Source organism: Thamnophis elegans, chromosome 7, assembly GCF_009769535.1.
Source record: "Thamnophis elegans isolate rThaEle1 chromosome 7, rThaEle1.pri, whole genome shotgun sequence".
Lineage (NCBI taxonomy): Eukaryota > Metazoa > Chordata > Lepidosauria > Squamata > Colubridae > Thamnophis > Thamnophis elegans.
This window is the reverse complement of record NC_045547.1, coordinates 16,801,509-16,815,956: the sequence shown is the minus strand read 5'-3', so window position 1 is coordinate 16,815,956 and position 14,448 is coordinate 16,801,509. Positions and strand designations below refer to the sequence as shown.

Genomic DNA, 14,448 nt, shown 5'->3' with positions numbered 1-14,448 from the left:
TTTTCCCTGAGGGGACTCAGGGCGGCTTACATAAAATAAAGGGGGGGGTATACAGACAATAGACACAACAATACATAGAAGTAAAATAGTAACAACATTCATTCATCATTCGGGTGGGGGCAGTTATCTTTGTCCCCAGGCCTGACGGGCTAGCCAGGTCTTAAGGGCTGTGCGGAAGGTCTGGACGGTGGTGAGGGTACGGATCTCCACGGGGAGATCGTTCCAAAGGGTCGGAGCTACTACTGAAAAGGCTCTCCTCCGTGTAGTTGCCAGTCGGCATTGACTGGCAGATGGAGCTCGGAGAAGGCCTAATCTATGTGATCTTATTGGTCGCAGGGAGGTAATTGGCAGGAGGCGGTCTCTCAAGTACGCAGACCCACTACCATGAAGGGCTTTATGAGTGATAAGTAGCACCAGATGCACACATTCCAGACTTATCTCTCTCAAGGCTGTATCCCAAGGTTACTTACAGCGGCCAGAGGGGAGTGATCTCCAAAACCTGTGAAATTGCCCCATTGGCGAATGTGATTGATGACATGCTCTGGGGGCTACGGGGGGAAACAGGGTCATGATTGGGGCCTTTTGAAGCTTGGCTTGAGGCTCATGATTTAATTAGGGAACCCTGACAGAGGGGCTTTTATACTTTCTCTTGGGCTTTGAACTTGAGCTTCCTGTTCCTGTGCAAGAGCATGTATTCTATTGACTGTTTCAAACTCCCATGGGGCCATGTGCAAATCCTAGGAGTTGTCTGAGATAGAGTTGGTTGAAGCTTGGGCTGATGCAATGTCCTTAGGAGATTTTGCAATGCAGTGAGCTCTGCTGCTAGATAATCCTATCTGGAGTGTCATGTCTTAATCCCATCACCCTGGAGCTGAAGATCTTTTGTCTTGGAGATAGGATGGCCCAGTCTTTCTTAATGGGCACCAAATACCTGCTGGGGGCAGGGAGCTGCTTTCTGTCTTTAAAAACACGTTTCTCCTTTAAGGAAATATAATATTCTTCCTTTTTAAATATTTCTCAAAATATTTCATTCTTCTCATGGGGAATTCGACTCCCAGAATTCCCCAGCCAATATGCTTTGACCTTTATGAATTATATGAGAATTCAAATAGGAAACAAAATAGAATCTATTTTAAATCTATTTCAGCAAGTCATTAATAATTGCTGATGAACATAATCCGCAGGTAGTACTATACGTCATTAAAATTATATATCATTACATTTCTCTATTGCTTTGGTATAATATGCAAATTGGTAGTTGCAAATAATATGCAAATTAATATTTTTAATAGCTTCCAACTAGCCTTTTTTTGGTCAATAGCTTTGGAAGAAATTGGGAAAATCATCCAACCATTTTTTCTCAATAAATCTTCTCTTTTATGCATTTATTATCTGCTTTCCTAAAATGTGCAAATTAATGCATCCTAGATTCAGTTTCTGTTGCTAGTTGCTAGGTCATTGTTGATCAGCAATACTAAAAGTGTGGGCAACAGTTTTGACTGAAAAATTAACACATTTATTCACATCTGATTACTATTTATTACTTCATTAATATCATTTTAAGAGCTGCAGTGGTGCAGTGATTAGAGTGCAGTACTGCAGGCTATTTTTGCTGACTGCCGCTGCTTGCTATGTGTTCAAATCTCACCAGGCTCAAAGTTGACTCAGCGTTCCATCCTTCCGAGCTAGGTAAAATGAGGACCCAGATTGTTGGGGGACAATAGGCTTACTCTAAAAACCGCTTAGAGAGGGCTGTAGAGCACTGTGAAGTGATATATAAGTCTAAGTGCTATTGCTATTTTCTGAGAGCCCAAATATGATTGTTATCCTAAATAAGCTCAAATCCAAAAGTTACATTTGACTGTTAATAGACTCTTGTCTCTCTTAGATTTTGCAAATAGCTCTTAAAGTTTTAATAAATTTTATAATATGTTACTAAGGAAATTACCAATGAACTAATTGGTAAAACTATTTTTCCCCAGTTAAGAGATCAATAGTTTCTTGTCATTCCCAATTAATTTTAGGGGATAACTAATAATAAGTTTGGGAATAACTGTTGCCAGCTGGCATGCTTTGTTTCTTGACAGTTCTAAAGGTGATTTCCAGTATATAAACAAAAGTCAATATAAATGCTATATCACATTCACTATTTTTAATACACAGACAGACAGACAGACAGACAGACACACACACACACACACACACACACACTTTTTCTTCCTGGAATAATGTTCCCCATCTTCTGCAAATAATCCAATTGTTGTTGTTAGTTGGTAATTCGTGTCTCACCCATCATGACCCCATGGACAACGTTCCTCCAGGCCTTCCTATCTTCTACCATCCTACATCGGTAGTACTGCTATTACCGAAGCAGTAGGCTCATCCCTACTGCTTTGGTGACTCCATCCAGCCACCTATAGTTCCCAACATTAGGCACTTTTCCAGTGAGTCCTTCCTCCTCATTGGGTGGCCAAAGTATTTGAGTTTCATCTTCAGGATCTGGCCTTCTAAAGAACAGTCAGCGTTGATCTCCTCTAGGACTGACCAGTTTGATTGCCTTGCAGTCCAATGAACTCGCAGAAGTCTTCTCCAGCACCATAGTTCAAAGGCTTCAATTCTTTGGCGCTCAGCCTTTCCTATGGTCCAACTTTCACAGCCATACATTGCAACTGGGAAAACCATAGCCTTGCCTATACACACTTTTGTTGGCAGTATAATCCATTGTAGCATTTAAACTCTACTAGCAGTCTTAAGAGGATTATCTTTGTTTCAGGATTTACGTAAACAAGTTAAAGAAAAGAAATGTTTTTGGTATTCCATTCCACTCCAGGGTTTGTGTCATACTGATGTGACTTGTTTATTCAGAGTCTCAGTGCCTTGTTGCCTTTTCCTTGCTGACAGTTTTTCAAAGAATTCCTGCTCTTGTAGAGTTTCCATTTCCTAAACTAAGTTTAGTCAAATGTACACATATTTTGGTTTTACTAGACTTACATTCCCCTGGTGGAATGCCTGTGCCCTTGTCCGTGTGTATGTGTGTGTGTGTGTGTGTGTGTGTGTGTTTGTATATAGTGCACGCTTTAGAGTCAGTGTTAACTCCTGGTGTCTTCCTGGACATTTCAGAAGTCATTTTTTTTTCCTAGGGCTGAGAAAGAGTGACCGGCCCAAGGTCACCCAGTGGGCTTTGTACCGGTGGTGGGATTCAACATTTTTATTACCGGTTCTGTGGGCATGGCTTTGTGGGCATGGCATGGGAAGGTTACTGCAAAATCCCCATTCCTTCCCCATCTCACTAACCTGCTTTCCAGCTCCGTTCTCTTGTTCAGGGCAAAAAATGATCAGCTGGGAGGCTGTGGGGGCGGAGCCAGCCTATTTGCCGGTTCTCCAAACTACTCAAAATTTCTGCTACCGGTTCTCCAGAACCTGTCAGAACCGGCTGAATACCACCTCTGCTTTGTACTCAAAATGGGACTTGAAGTCACAATCTCTTGGTTTCTACCCTGATGCCTTAACCTCTATACCAAACTCAATTTCATTGAGGGCCACAACCGGATTGTGTTTGACCTTGGGGGCCTGGAATGGGCATGGCCAGCTTGACACCATTCGTGTTGGTGGTGCCGGTGGTGGCCTGAGCACTCTGCCAGGCTACCAAGCTCCATTTTCAGCTGCAACGGCCTCCTGCAACCCTCTGCCAGTGAAAACGGCGGCTGTCCCAAACTCCGTTTTCACTGGCAGAGGACAGACTGGTCCTTCACTGTTTTCAGGGTTGCTCCATAGGCCAGAATTAAGCACCCAGTGGGCTGGATCCAGCCTGACGGCCTTGAGTTTCACACTGCTGCTCTACACCAATTCTGGCCCTGCTGGCTAAGAATTAGGATAGTTCTACTGATCTTCAAAAAATCAAAGGTACCCATAGAATCAGAGGGCTCATAGAGATGTTGGAGATCTTCTAATCAAACCCACCACCCAAGACAGGAGACCTTATACCAGAGGTCAGCAACCCGCAGCTCTGGAGCTGCATGTGGCTCTTTTATCCCTCTGCTGTGGCTCCTTGTTGCCGGTTGGCTCCACAATTGATAGGGCTTTCGATTAGAACAGGTAGAGGAAAAAGGATGCCACGCTAAGAAGAGACTCTATGGTGAAGGAACCGGGCTTCCGGTCGGCTCCAGAATTGAACGTGGAGCTTCTGGTTAGGACCTTTGTGGCTCTTTGAGTGTTTAAGGTTACACAATCTTTTCTTGAAAACTTCTATTGATGCAGCATCCACAGCTCCTGGAGGCCAGCTGTTCCGTTGATTAGTTGTTCTCCCTGTCAAGAAATTTCTCCCTAGTTCAACTAAGGAAGGTTGTTTTACGACTTCCAACCCTGCAATGGAATGGAGAAAAACCTCCAATGCAAGACTTGACCTTCTGCCCTTATAAACCTATTGGTTGCTTGAGGCAAAAACTAGCATCCTGCATTTTTGCCTCCTTTCCTGGCACAAAAAACCTGTTCATTAATCTTATTCATTCAGTCTCATCCAGAGCAAATAGTGGTAGGATATTTGTGAGAGAGTGACATGCATACCTTTGTGTTCTGATCCCCCTTCTCCGTCCAGGAATGAAAGCCAAAAGCCACGTAACTAAAAAGGTTTCTTTTAATCAGTCCAAGCTCTTGTTGGCTGCAAGCCCAAATAAACAAAGATAATTAACTCTGGCAGAAAGTCCTATATCTCACACCAAAATGCAAACCCGGCTTCTCTTATCTCAACCCACTTATCCAAGTTGGTTTCTCTCAGTTTGTGAACACGAACAAGAACAATCACTAGAACGGGAATGGAACATTGACTTCTGCAAACAGGGCGTGGCACCAGCAGTCTCTTTTACCAGCAGGAGGGGATCTTGATCAGCCTCAGCTGTTTGCAATCACCTCCTTTAGTTACTCCTTTGTCCTTTACGCTGAGTAGACCTATGCCTGCATGCATCCTGATACAACTCCCAAATGCTTTCCTGAACATTCCCTTTGATCCAATGCTCTGCCGCCACCTGGTGGCCAACCAGTCTCCCCTCGCCCTGCTTGAAGTCGACACCCTGTCCAGGGTCCTTCACCTCCTCCAAGACCGACTCATAAGACCCCTTACTGTTGGAGTCTGGCAACAGCTCTAACGGCTCCTGTCGGGCCACAACACCTTTGTATTAAATAAATAAATATTATATACTCGTGAAGGTATACACTAACCAGAGGTGGGTTGCTCCCAGTTTGACCTGATTCGGAGAAAAGGCAGCAGAACTGGCAGCGACCCAGGCTTGCCACGCCCCCAAACTGATTCTCTTGCCACCACTGGGTTGCCACCATTTTGTTTTTTAGTGACTGCGCATGTGCCATTCACTGTAAACTGTTCTGTGCATGCACGAAGAAAAATTTACATTGAACAGGACACACCAGTGGTGGGATACAACTAGTACGCCCCGGTACAGGCTTACCGGTGCCTGCTGGGAGATCCAGGTACCATTCCGATATGGTGCTCCAGAGGGCCCACCTGCCTGCCCACCATTCTTACCTGTATTTGAGCCAATCAGGGCTTACACACATGGAGCGTACAGTGCCTGTGGGATGCTCCGCCGAGCAGCTGGAGCATCACAGAACATCATGGGTGGTAAGTACGCATGCGTGTGCTGTGTGCGTGCATGTGGTGGACACCCGGCCCCGTTGCACCATACAGGTTGCAACGGGATCTGGAACCCACCACTGGCACACACGGACACGAGCAGGTTGCGAACCGGTAGTAAAACCAACAGCAACCCACCCCTGATACTAACCAACATTGCCATGAGCTCCCTGTCTCTTATGAACTACCTAAATTGGAACAGAATGATCATTGCTTTTTTTAAAAAAAGTGCCAGATGCTCATGTCTGCGCTTCAGTTGTGGAGGAGGGTGCCAATCTTAAATGTTTTTTTTTCAAAAATGAAAAGTAATAATAGTAATAACACCTGCTTATAGTCTACGACATACTCCTGCAGCCCCAGAACTGAGGGGTGGGGGAAGGGGACAGGGAGCAAACAAATGTGATGTGCATTGTAATGTGGGACTCAAACTCCATGCCTTGAATATTTGGTGTATGGTGTTGCCACACAGGTCAAAAGGAGGGGACCTGGTGTCATGATGCACCTTTCATAATTTTGACATTATGATGGTTAGAGACAGATAACTACCTGAATAACCTTTATAACACTAGTAATAACAAAGGAATGGGTTAGAACAGGAATGGCTGACCTTTTTGTCACTGCGTGCCAAAAGCACCCATGCCCGCATCTATTATGCAATGCCCTTGTGATCCACCCACCCTGCCCCCCTGCAAATGTGCACCCGATGTCCATGTGGCCCCCTCCTCAGCGCTTGTACACGTGACCTCCCATGCTTCCCCAATCCCCCCCACATGCATATGTGACCCCCCCCATGCCCCATTTTGGGCCTAATAGGCCTCCCTGCAGCCTCCTGGGAGAAAAAATGGGCCAAGGGGGACACAACCCCCAGCATCCCCCACATGCATGTATGCACAATGCCCCTGCCATACATGCATGACCCCTGCCCCCACGCATGTGTGTGTGACCTGAAAATCATCTGTCTTTTGGGAGGCACATGCACATGCAGGGTGGAGCTCAGCTGGGGCAAAAGCTCGTGTGCCCGTAGAGAGGGCTCTGCGTGCCACAGGTTCTCCACCACGGGGTTAGAGGGAGGAGGCATATCATAATTTTCTCAGCCTCCTACAAAATGAGAAAATGCACTACAGGTAGTCCTCAATTTACAATCATTTGTTTAGTGACCGTTCGAAGTTACAACAACACTGAGAAAAATAACATATGAGCATTTTTCACCCAACCATTGCAGTCTCCCTATGGTCACAGGATCAAAATTTGGACGCTTTGCATCTAGCAAAGTGCATTTCTCAGCTGGGCTATGGATGGCACCTATACAGTTACTACTGTATTTTTCAAAGTATAAGACACACTTTCCCCCCTAAAAGAGTGTGAAAATGTTGGTGCGTCTTATACACCAAATAGTCACTTTGGCCTCCCAAAGTCCTGCTCCCTGCACCCCATTTTTGCGAAAAATGGGCTGTTTTTCACCAAAATGGGGGTGTTTCTGCCTTTCCCCATCCCCCAGAAGCACTCTGCAGGGTTCAGCAGGACTGGGGGAAGAGAAAAATGCCCCCATTTTGGTGAAAAACGAGGGCATTTTTGCCTTCCCCCAGCCCTGTTGAAGCCTGCAGAGTGCCCCTGGGAGCCAGGGAAGACAAAAACTTTTTTTTCTTACTTACCTCTTCGAAATCTTGGTGTGTCTTATACACCGGTGCATTTTATAGTCTGAAAAATACAGTGCTTTATTTATCTAACAGACCTAATGAGTCCAATTAAATACGCGGTAAATGTACAGGGTGACATTCTTCCTTGAATGTACCTGGTTTGGGAGTCTTTCAGGATTTAGCATTTTTGGGGGGAAATGGAGGCTTTTGGCTGGTGATTGAATATTTTGTGCAAGCAAATACATTTAATCAGGTTGTGTGAAAGATGGGTAAACATAAAGACATGGACTGCATAGCCCACAAAACCTACCTACTTTTCTTCCTTTGATTTATATGGCCACCCATCTCACAAATGTAACTCTTAGGAGCTAACAACATGTTAAAAAAAATATTAACAAAGAGTGAAAACTCTTTTTTACCCTTTGTTAAGGTTTAAACCAGGTAAACAATCAAAAATTATCTCAATGGGCTTTGTAACCTTCCAACCCCAGACCCTAGACTACATTCAGGTCTTCATTGTTTTATGAACGGCCAACAGGGTTAGGGTCAATCTAATTTTGGGAAGAATGGCTTCCAGAGGGCAGTGTTGTGGCCTGCCCACAGAAAGCACTATGGAGTGGTATATATAAGTCTAAGTGCTATTGCTATTACTACACTTCAACAGAAAAGAATTGTCCATATAAATTAATAAATATTGCTATTGGTCACCACGATGTAAGAAAGATGTTGGGACTCTAGAAAGAGTGCAGAGAAGAGCAACAAAGATGATTAGGGGACTGGAGACTAAAACATATGAAGAATGGTTGCAGGAACTGGGAATGTTTAGTTTAATGAAAAGAAGGAGTAGGGGAGACATGATAGCAGGGTTCCAATATCTCAGGGGCTGCCATAAAGAAGAGGGAGTCAAGTTATTCTCCAAATCACCTGAGGGTAGAACAAGAAGCAATGGGTGGAAACTAATTAAGGAGAGAAGCAACTTAGAACTGAGGAGAAATTTCCTGACAGTTAGAACAATTAATCAGTGGAACAGCTTGCCTCCAGAAGTTGTGAATGGCCCAACACTGGAAGTCTTTAAGAAGATGTTGGATAGCCATTTGTCTCAAGTGGTGTAGGGTTTCCTGTCTAGTCAGGGAGTTGAACTAGAAGACCTCCAAGGTCCCTTCCAACTCTGTTATTCTACTCTATATTGGTAAATAGCTATTGGTTGTCCTTCAGTTAAAGAAGTTTTTAACAATTTTGTTTACATGTTGTCATGGCATCGCCTACCGTATGGAGCATATCACATACATATCACTGCATCAAAGAAAAGGGTATAACGGTTCGTACTTCTGCAGTAATTGTATTGCAATTTTTTTAAAAAAAATCAGGGGTATTTATTTCACACTTTTTTGTCTGTGCAGGATATGGAAGCTGGAGTGAACTGGCAAAAGCACTGGAGGAACAAAACAAACCGAGAGTTGATCCAAATCTGAAGTTCTATTTGCCTGTAAAGACAAACATTCAGGTAAACAAAACACAGAACTTTATGTGGATTTTGTTAAACAGGTACAGTTTTGAAGTATATCAACAAAAATGCATTTTAAAAAAACCTACATCTAACAAATGTAACAATGGATTCACATAATGGAGATAGGAATGGAATCCTGATTTGTTATTAAAGATTATTCCCCCCCCCCAATGAATCATTTCATATTAAACAGGTAAAACTCGACTCTTGGATGTGTGGGAAGCCTCCCCCCCTCCCCGAAGAATGAAATATTTTGAGAATTATTAAAAAGGCAGAGTATTATATTTCCTTGAAGGGAGAAATGGAGAAACATATTTTTAGAGGCAGAAAGCAGCCCCCACTTTTTCTTAATAGCCCACAGCAGATGTCAACATTTAAGAGATAAAGAGCTTATTGGAAGAAGAAGACAAATATCTAGATTGCTCTATTCATAAGCAAAGCAAATACTGCAGGCAGAAATCCATTCAAGACAGGATATTTTGAAATTCCTTGCAGCAAAATCAGAACAAAGGCACAATGGTAGGATTAGAAGCAGCCCCTCTCCCAAGATTCAACAGAGGATGGAAGTCATTAAACCATAATAGGAATTGCCCAACACCCTTTTAGAATACAAGCCCCCTTCATTAAAGCAGTCCAAACGTCAAACTTGGCACTCAGATAAACAATAAACCAGAGGTTGACCAGATTAAGATTTGCATTTCCTCTTTTGCCTATAAAGCCAGCTATGACCCCTACATGACCCCATAGGAATCTGACAACCACCAATAGAATACATTTTCTTGCACAGAAACAGGAAACTCAAATACAAAGCCCAAAGAAGGTATAAAACCCCCCACTTACCACTCCATGTAGTCAGTTGCCCAGGACCTCAAACCCATGTGGTCCTGTTTATCAATAATCCATCTTTCCAATCAGCCTCCATGTTTCCAGTGTCTCTCTCAGTGGTGGGTTCCGAATCCCGTCACAACTGGTATGCTGCGCACAGGGCCAGGCCAACTCAAAGGCAGAGGTAGGATTCAGCCAGTTGAGGCTAATCCCACAACTGGCTGGCCCCACCCTGGCCCATTTCTGGGTCTCTTTTTTAGCCGTTATTTGGGTCATTTTCAGGTTGTTTTTGGACCATTTTAGGCCATTTTCTGGGCCATTTTCCGGCCTTTTTAGGGCCATTTTCAGGCTGGTTTTTTGGCCCCAAAATGGCCTCAAAAACAGACTGAAAAACAAGCAAGGGTGAGGCGAGCCAGTGGTGGGATTTGCCGGTTCACCGAGCTGCACAGAATCTTCACTACTAGTTCACCTGAACCAGCATGAACCGGCAGCAGCCCACGTCTGCATTTGCCCAAAGAAATTTGGCTCAAGATCCAGACACAAGACAGTATTTTCAGGGAGGAATGGGATGTTTCTATCATCTTGACATCATCATAATCATCATTTCCATTTTCTCGAGTGGGTAACGTAGTTATCTTGTAACCACCACTTCCCGAGAGAAAACAGAGGATTAAAAAAAACATGACAGAATCACAAAGAGGAATTCTAAAAAGTGAAGTGTTGATGGCAAAGCTGCAAACTGCGTTTCATGAAAACCAAAAACAGCAAGTGAATGGTTAAACAGGCTCGTTTAGCCGTGCAGTGGCAATTATTCAAGATGAGATTAAAAATGTTTGTGTAGGGGTGAAAAAAAGGAGAAACGAAAATCAAATGCCCAGGTGGGGGAATATCTGACTGAGTCATGATGGTGTTTGTGAAAGAGATCTTGCGATTGCAAATTAAACGTGAACTACTTGTATGATATGGCTTGTGGGGGGGGGGAAGGAAAGTAAATTTTAGAGGGTATAATTTCAAAATCACAGGAAGTAATAACTCCATTCCTGTTTCCATTGGCCAGTCCTTTGTCCAATTCTGAGGGCCACGCTTTAGGGAAGGACCCAGAGAAATTGGAATAACTTCTAAAAAGCGTAATAAAAGGTATCTTTGGAGATCCAGGTCCTGGTTGTCCCAAAGGTGCTTTTTTCAAAAGGCAACTGGAATTTCTTTTGCTTCAATGCACATCTTCAAGGAAAAACAAAGAAGTTCAGTTGCCTTTTTTGGGGGGGGAACCACCTTTGGGGTGTAACAAAAGATAAAACTAAAATTTAGAAAGATAGCTGAGTAAATTGAGGAAAGATAATGGTCAAAGGATGTCACATAAATCAAGACCAATTTTCCTCTCATTTCAGGATTTAAATTGCTGGAATAATTGGGACAGTAATCCTTGCAGGATTTTCTTTTTAACTGATGGGCCTATGTTTACATTAGTTAGATGCTAATCTTTCTTATGGATATAGCATCTATATCATGCGATCTCTGATAGATCTCAGGGAAAAAGATACACAGGCAAATTTAGCATTTCCAAATACTTGCAAATCTCTAAAACTGTGTTCAGCTGCACAGAAAAAAAGAACCTCAACTTTTTCTTTTGTTTCTCCCTCTGATGAATTTAGAATCAAACACAACAAAAAAGCTGGAGCAATAGGACCAGTTCTGCAGCCTTGGAGAACACTGCTTCTGGGATCCCCAAGGTTAATATCTATCTATCTATCTATCTATCTATCTATCTATCTATCTATCTATCTATCTATCTATCTATCTAATGTTTGTGTGTTTTTTATTTGTGCTGATAAATAAATAAAGGGAGACTAGTATAGATCTATTTCAAGCTATTTAGCTCTCATCAGCTAGCCATACCCTTACTGGGATTCGAACCTGTGCTGTATTGCATCTTAGGCAAACGTCTTAGCCATTATGCCACAGGTCTCCTCCTTATCAGCTGAAGCCAGGGAAGAAGGTATATATTTAGTGTCACAACCCCTGGTAAGCTCCAATTATCATCTATATTATATATATATAATCTCCTATCTATAAAGTTATATAAATAGAATAAATATAATTAGCAATCACACTTAGACTTACATACCACTTCATAGTGTTTTACAGCCCTTTCTAAGCAGTGTACAGAGCCAGCCTATTGCCCCCAACAATCTGGGTCCTCATTTTAACCGACCTTGAAAGAATGGAAGGCCGAGTCAACCTTGAGCCAGTCAGAATCAAACTGCTGGCAGGGACCTGAATTCACCTGCAATACTGCATTCTAACCACTGCGCCACCATTTGGATTTGGATTTATTAGTTTGTCAAACATGTACAAGAAAGCAGGTATAAATATAAATATCCATATAAACGAAGGAAATGAATACAAATAGATGGGGACAGTAGGACAGGGACGGAAGGCACGCTGGTGCTCTTATGCACGCCCCTTTTACAGACCTCTTAGGAATGGGGTGAGGTCCATAGTAGACAGTTGAAGGTTGAAGCTGTGAAAGTTAGTAACAACAGAGCCAGGTAAAGCATTCCAGGCGTTGACCACTCTGTTGCTGAAGCCATATTTTCTGTAATCGAGTTTGGAGCAATTTACCTTGAATGTGTATCTATTGTTTGCCTGTGTATTATTGAGGTTGAAGCTGAAGAAGTCACTGACAGATAAGATGTTGTAACAGACAATTTTGTGTACTGCGCTTCGATCATACGGCAGGCGGCACAGTTCCAGATTGTTTAAGCCCAAAATGTCAAGTCTGGTGACATAAGGGATTCTATTGTGAGCAGAGGAGTGGAGTAATCTTCTCATGAAGTACCTCTGGACGCGCTCAATCATATTAATGTCCGATGTACACTGTGGGTTCCAGGCAGACGAGCTGTATTCGAGAATTGGTCTGGCAAAGGTGACCAGGATGGCCTCAGAAAATGTGACTTACATCTTGTCCTTGCCCCACTCCATAGTTCCAGGATTGCAATTCGGGCACTTGGAAAATTCTACTTATGAGGGTCGCAGAATCTTGTTGGTCCCATGATCCTGATTTGTGAGCTTCCCAGCTGTCTTCTAACAGGCGAAGTCAATTGGATTCACTTAACAACTGTGTGATCCACTTACCAACCTCATGATTCACTTAATGAACGACAGTAAAATAGTTGTAACATTGGATCTAGTCATGTAATGAGTCACTTTATGACCAGATCAATTTACAGTGCAAATTCCGTTCCTAATTGTAAGTCAAGGTGTACCTATATTTAACAATTTTGGGCTACTCTTCCATGTATTGAATTGAGGTACCTAAAGACAGCAGAAGTCTTTGTTCCTTACATTTCTTTTATGATGGGAATTTCACAACTGCGTGGTTTCCTCTGAGTCTATTTAATCTATCAAGATCATGACATCACGTAAAGTGTTAATACCACTTTATAATGCCTTGGTAAGGCCACACTTGGAATATTGCATCTAGTTTTGGTCGGCACAATGTAAAAAACATGTGGAGACTCTAGAAAGAGTGCAGAGAAGAGCAACAAAGAGGATTAAGGGACTGCAGGCTAAAACATATGAAGAACGGTTGCAGGAACTGGGTATGTCTAATGAAAAGAAGGACTAGGGGAGACATAACAGCAGGGTTCCAATATCTCAGGGGCTGCCACAAAGAAGAGGGAGTCAAACTATTCTCCAAGGCACCTGAGGGTAGAACAAGAAGCAATGGGTGGAAACTAATCAAGGAGAGAAGCAACTTAGAACTGAGGAGAAATTTCCTGACCATTAGAACAATTAATCAGTGGAGCAGCTTGCCTCCAGAAGTTGTGAATGCCCCAACACTGGAAGTTTTTAAGAAGATGTTGGATAACCATTTGTCTGAAGTGGTGTAGGGTTTCCTGCCTAAGCAGGGGGGTTGGACTAGAAGATCTCCAAGGTCCCTTCCAACTCTCCTATTCTATTCTATTGTGGCTTAAAATTACGTGAAAGTAGTTTAAGGCGGTATATATAATTCACTTTTTGGTGGATAGAATCCTATAAAATATTGGTTTAAATATTCTTTAAGCATCAACACAATGCCTCCATTCTTCCAGGCTCCGTTTTTTATCTAATTTATTTTCATTGGCATTTTCATAGTCTCCATATTACATGTAGATGATTTGCTCCAGTGATAGTGAACTGCCAGACATACTTTAAAAAAAGGTGGGGGGGTGACAAAGCTATTTCTTTCTTCCTTTCATAACAACAAGGGTTGGAAAGGGACTTTCCCAACAAATGATGAGGGCTGCTTTGTTTTGTCTCACTGGGCATCAATCAGTCTCCCTTTCATCACGCAGAACCTGCTCTCCCTGAGATTGGGCATCTGAGACTGATAGAGGTGTAGCCTTGGTTAGTGTAGGGGTTAAGGCGCCAGGCTAGAAACCAGGAGACGGTGAGTTCTAGTCCTGCCTTAGCCATGAAAGTTGACTTTGAACCAGTCATTCTTCCTCAGCCCAACCCACCTAACAGGGTGGTTGTTGTGAGGAAAATAGGAGAAGGAAGGTATATTAGGTATGTTTGCAACCTTGAAGTTATTTATAATAAATGTATATATTAAAGGTGTGAATGAAAGGTGTGTCTTATCTTATTGAAAGGTATGTGAATCTGTGTGTTTCTGTGTGTTAAATTAATTGTTATCTTCCTTTTTAAAACTTGTAATAAAATCATATACAGAAAGATGCCATTTTTATCTTATTGAAAGAGGTGTGTGTGTGTGCGTGTGTGCGTGTGTGCGTGTGTGCGTGTGTGCGTGTGTGTGTGTGTGTGTGTGTGTGTGTGTGTGTGTGTGTAGGGGA

At 42.8% G+C, this 14,448-nt stretch overlaps 1 protein-coding gene across 1 annotated transcript in view; it reads left to right on the top strand.

Annotated features, from left to right (window-relative positions):
• The window catches only part of B4GALNT3 (beta-1,4-N-acetyl-galactosaminyltransferase 3), a 109,229-nt gene that overhangs the window by 52,171 nt on the left and 42,610 nt on the right, over nt 1-14,448 (top strand). The window contains exon 2 of the mRNA XM_032221107.1: nt 8,682-8,785. Within this exon, the coding sequence (XP_032076998.1) occupies nt 8,682-8,785 (104 nt within the window). The remainder of the gene's footprint in view (nt 1-8,681; nt 8,786-14,448) is intronic.